This window comes from Teleopsis dalmanni, chromosome 2 (assembly GCF_002237135.1).
Source record: "Teleopsis dalmanni isolate 2A chromosome 2, ASM223713v2, whole genome shotgun sequence".
Taxonomy (NCBI): Eukaryota; Metazoa; Arthropoda; class Insecta; order Diptera; family Diopsidae; genus Teleopsis; species Teleopsis dalmanni.
In genome coordinates this window covers 200,047,229-200,052,261 of record NC_051847.1, presented here as the reverse complement: position 1 = coordinate 200,052,261, position 5,033 = coordinate 200,047,229, and the positions used below count along the sequence as shown (strand labels likewise).

At 29.0% G+C, this 5,033-nt stretch overlaps 1 protein-coding gene across 1 annotated transcript; it reads right to left on the bottom strand.

Annotated features, from left to right (window-relative positions):
* Positions 1-1,501: 1,501 nt before the first annotated feature.
* LOC119678352 lies at positions 1,502-2,469 on the bottom strand. Its single transcript, XM_038090136.1, has 4 exons — positions 2,275-2,469; positions 2,020-2,208; positions 1,853-1,957; positions 1,502-1,780 (listed from the first exon to the last, which is right to left on the bottom strand). The coding sequence occupies exons 1-4, from the start codon at positions 2,328-2,330 to the stop codon at positions 1,660-1,662; spliced, it is 471 nt and encodes a 156-aa protein (XP_037946064.1). The 5' UTR covers positions 2,331-2,469; the 3' UTR covers positions 1,502-1,659.
* Between the last annotated feature and the right edge of the window lie 2,564 nt (positions 2,470-5,033).

The window sequence follows — 5,033 nt, the reverse complement described above, 5'->3', positions numbered from 1 at the left end:
AAAAATAGCATAAAAAATGTTACACTTTTTTTAAAGGTTTCACTTCAAGTATATTTATAGAAAGTTATAAATTTAATTTATTTACAGAATATTAAATTCATATAAATATATATGCATATATATGTATATACTTTTAATAAAAAGCATACTTACTAGAGTGGTAGCTTCAAACGAACTGTAGTCGTAATTATAAGTGTCCAAAACAGAGTATAAAAGCTACGGAATTATTTTTTTTAGAACTGATAGCTCAAAAAATCGAACGGCTGTTATACTCTCTGAAGTAATTAACAGTTATTAAAGCATAGTTTTACGGAAACTATATTTACACTACAGATTCACTTCTCTATTTATCATTTCGTCTATAACGAGATAAACTATATACATAGTTAAATAATAATCTATAGTGTCTTTCCAACATCCTAATGTCATAGTCTGGCAAATTAAACCTCAGAATTTTAAGAAGAAGGTTGTCATACCTCTAACGTAGCAATTAGACTTATTGGAAGAAGAGTTTGATGGACATGTATTCTCTTGAAACAGACGATTTTGTAAGCTAAGGCCATTGTACCACTTTTATGGAAGGGTATTTGAAATTGTTGGTCTATACGCCACCATCGAAAGCACTATGGTGGAAATTTGACTCGTTTGGAATCAATTTCTTAAGATACTCTCGTGATAACCATATGCTTGAAACCATTTTTTATCATTAAGGCAATTCTATAGAGTTTTCTATCATACGTCTTATGTGTAGTTTTAAGTCTAAAACTATACTATACGGATTGTTTAACAATCACTAAATCTGTTACAAACTTACAACAAATATGGTGGCAATTATTTATATCCAATTTTTTTTAAAAACGGGAATTGTTTTTAGTTTTGCAGCTATATACAGAAATATTCATGTCTGTCATTTGTCTTAGTAAAAACCGACTAATAACTGATAATACTAAAATACTAAAAAATTTACAAAAAGTCATCGTGTGATTGAACTATTTGGTCTTTAGGTATTATAAGTCTGACGTATTCTTTTTTGAAAAGTGCGCATATGTGACACAAACTATAAATTGTGATCGCTACAATCACGAGATTTATTCCTTAGAAGATATAAATGCAGAAGTTATGTGGTCTTTATAGGATTAAAGCCACATATAATGTCTTGTTTTGGGTTTATTGCTTGAGAAATTTTCCGAGAAATTTTTGATATATAAATGCAGAAGTTATATGGTCTTTATTGCTTGAGAAATTTTCCGTATGTGTAATTTTACGTTGTGATAATGAAAGTTGGGGACCGATATTATGTGTTTTTTAACTTCTGGACTTTTTTGTGGGGTTATAAGTAAAACACCGTGATTATGCAGACAATCATCAAACTCTCGACTACTTGAATGCAAAGATCTGCCATCCGTCAAGTTATGGCTGAGTTATTGTTAAAACGAGATATAGTGTATATGTCCCGATTAATTCTAATACATTCATTAAAAAAAAAACAAAATGATACTAAAATAAAGTAAAATTGCAAAAATATCTTATTTAACTATTAACCAGTGGTTGTACTGATGTTTCTGTTTCATTTTCAGATTCTGTCTTCAGAATTAAATGAATTTTTTCTTATTATCATTATTATTTTCCAAATAAATTTTTGAAAATATATATTCAAAACTAACCACCTGAAGATTTAAGAAGCCCTTCACTTAAGTTTGGCCCAACATCGCAACATTGTGCACACGGGAATTTTTCTTCACTGCAACAATATTTACAATCCGTCGGCGTTGTCTCTCCACTAAAATTTAACCAAGTAGATTATATTAGTATCAAATAAATACATATTTAATGATTTCTTTTAGAAACAAACCTATGATATTGTGGAAAATCGGTAGTGGACACATATTTTATTTTAGGTTCTTTCGCATATATACTTTTTGTTGTTTCATCGTCCTGTATTTCTTCACCACTATAACTTCTTAAATAGATGTCATGAATATTAGGGAAACGTTTAAAGTAAATGCAAAACCAACCAACCTGTGATATTGTGGGACTGAAAATTTATGTGATTTCTCTCTTTCAGGTTTCTCAGTAGTACTTTTATTAATAATTGGCACTTCATGAATATTTTGTGGTTCTGTACGATTTAGCAAAGCTAAGGGCTTACTATATACACTTTTAACTCTATTTGTTGTAGTCGTACCATAATTTTCCTGGATCTCTACACTAAAACAAAATCAAATGTACTTTATTAATATTAAGAAGCGATTTTCAAATACATTAGACAATTACTTATTATATTGTTGGTGAGCAGTAGGATGAAAAGTATTGCTTGGAGATCGGTCCATAAAGTTTCTATTACCAGCAGAGATTTCTTGTATATTTTCATTTTCTGCTTTATTCAATAGAGGTAAAGGTTTTGTGTATATATTTTTTAGTGTATGTGTCGGAATTATTGTCGTTGTTGTAGTAGTTGTTGTTGTTCCTGCTGTTGTTGTTGTGGTTGTCGTTGTTGTTGTCGTTGCTGTTGCTGCTGTTGTGGACGTTGTTGTTGCTGTTATTGTTTTTGGTGCTGCTATTGGTGTTGTTGCTGATGTTGTTGTGGTTGTTGTTGTTGCTGATGTTGTTGTGGTTGTTGTTGTTGTTGCAGTTGGTTCTGTTGTTGTTGTTGTTGTTCCTGTGCTGATTGGTGTTGACGTTGGTATTATTGTTGTTGTTGTTGTTTCCGTTCTAGTTGGTGTGGTTGTTGTTCTTGTTGTTGTGTCAACTTGCAACTTTTCCTTACCACTAATTAGCATTTAAATAGACTATGTACGTATGAACGCATAATTGAACATTTCAAACAAACCTGGTATTTTGCGCATGTTGGAGATAAAGTACTTCCTGGTTAGCGGATTGTTCAGCTGGATTGTCGGAAACAGTAGAAATTCCCGGAACATTTTCAGGTTCTTTACTTTTTGATATACGCAAAAGTTTTTCATTTGAATTTTTATTGCCAGTGGCAACCTCTCTCTGTGACTCTCCGCTAACATATGTTTCATCTCTGTCGATATTGAGTTGTAGCGAATGAACACGAGTCAGTAAATTAAATAATATCAAATAAATTACAATAGTTTGTTTTTTCACTAAAATCATGTTTTTTTCACAATATGACTTAAAATAAACAATCTTAAATAATTCACAGAGTAATTACAGTATTCAAGTATTTTATTATAGCGAAAAATTATGCAAGTTAGTTTCCGCCGTGGAAACTATAAACTGCTTTGACTTTAACCGACAAATTGAAACTACTAACTTAGATCAACAAAAGCTAATTAGTTTTCTAAAGTCGCAGTTCTAATATTGAGCTCAGATTTCAGGTTTCTTGTTTGTTAAACTCTTCAAAGTTTATTGATTTAAGTTTTTTATTAATAAGAGAATAAATGTTTATATTATGTCATAATATTATGAAGTCAGAAATAAATTTTTGTGTATATATATCTCAAGTATATCAACAGCATCAGATTTACATCTCTGTTAACTAAACTGCTCATGACGTTTAAGCTAAGTTTAAAACAACTTAAAAAAATTATATATTATATTACTATGAAAAAATTTGTAACAAATATGATTCGAAAGCGAAAAACATCTCATTGATCTTATTTTATTTCATTGATAAAATACTAAAGACAGCCTAAGCTTATATTCGAGTATAAAAACAGTAACTATCTTATTACTATATTATAACTTTCTATATTTTCAATTTGAATTAAATTTAAATATTTTTATTTTTCATACCTGTTTCACATATTGTACATAGTTCTGAGCTTTTAGAGCAACGTAAAAAGGGGGTACATGATGGAAAATATAGAATTGTATCATCGAGGTCATCAAGATTACTGAAAGCATATTTAAATTATATCTCCTACTATTTATTAGATAAAAACATATGAACTTGAGTGTATTAAAAATCAAGAAAAGTAAAGAAAATTATTAACGGCAAGATAATTTGTTTTTCGATACCACAAAATCAAGAATCACCCATAATAATGTAGCATTAGTAGTTATTTTTCTTTTCAAACTTTTGCTAAGAGTGTAACCTAGCAGTTGTCATATAGAGTAGTGGTTTCATATGTTAATACATAGTTTGTAGTTTGTTTATTGAGACTACACTTATTAGAAAATAAGCACTAAAAATGTTCAAGTAATTATATATCTATTTTACAGTCAATATAATGTACCTATGTACTTATACAATTCATTGTATACTATATCAGAGTAGCATAAAGCATATTAAAATAATCATATAGTTTATTATTCTTAAACTTTGTGGTCCTTACTAAAAACAGGCATACCAAAGCGGTCCTTGGTCAAAGAAAGGTTGTAAATCACTGATTTAAGCCAAAAAGTCTATATTAACCGCTGAGTTTAAGTCGAAAAATTTCCGAATTTCTGATAGTTTTCATAAAGGTTGATTATGTATAAAAGTGTAAAAAACTATAGTAATATCAATGTTGACTTTTTTTTTTTCATTCCAAAAGGTTAAATTTGCTGTTAAAATCAAATAAATTGGTTTGCATGTCTGACAAGATCTAAAACTTTGTGATGACAAAATTTTTATTAACTAAAGTAGCATCTAGTCTGACTCAACCTGCAATCACATAAAATCTATCTCACATCATTTTAATATGTAATATGTCGAATATGAAGACAGACAAATAGACAGACAGACGGACGAAGGCGAAGTACTCATATTACAAATTAAATAAATAAAAATGCATTAAAAGTCACAAAACACAACAGAGACGAAACTCAAATAAAATTAATGAAATTTTGAAATGACAAATTTAGGATTGTTGAATGTTTAAGTGGCATGTCTTACCAGTACATAGGGATTAATGTACTTGAAGTATTACCAAAGCACATGTGTACAAACAATATTTCAAAAAATTATCTAAAGAAAAAAAGTATTTGATATTAATTATATTTAAAGTTGGCAGAAGAATATTTAGCTCTTTAAGTATATTTCTATAAAATGTTCAAAAATATTACTTTTGGTATGAAAATATTAT

Bases quoted from the DNA above. Each gene is read 5' to 3' on its own strand.
- LOC119678352 (XM_038090136.1), bottom strand. From the start codon at position 2,330: ATGGACCGATCTCCAAGCAATACTTTTCATCCTACTGCTCACCAACAA. The intron at 1,958-2,019 runs GTTGGTTGGTTT...CTATTTAAGAAG, and splicing joins TCAGTCCCACAATATCACAG to TTATAGTGGTGAAGAAATAC. The intron at 1,781-1,852 runs GTTTGTTTCTAA...GTTAAATTTTAG, and splicing joins GATTTTCCACAATATCATAG to TGGAGAGACAACGCCGACGG.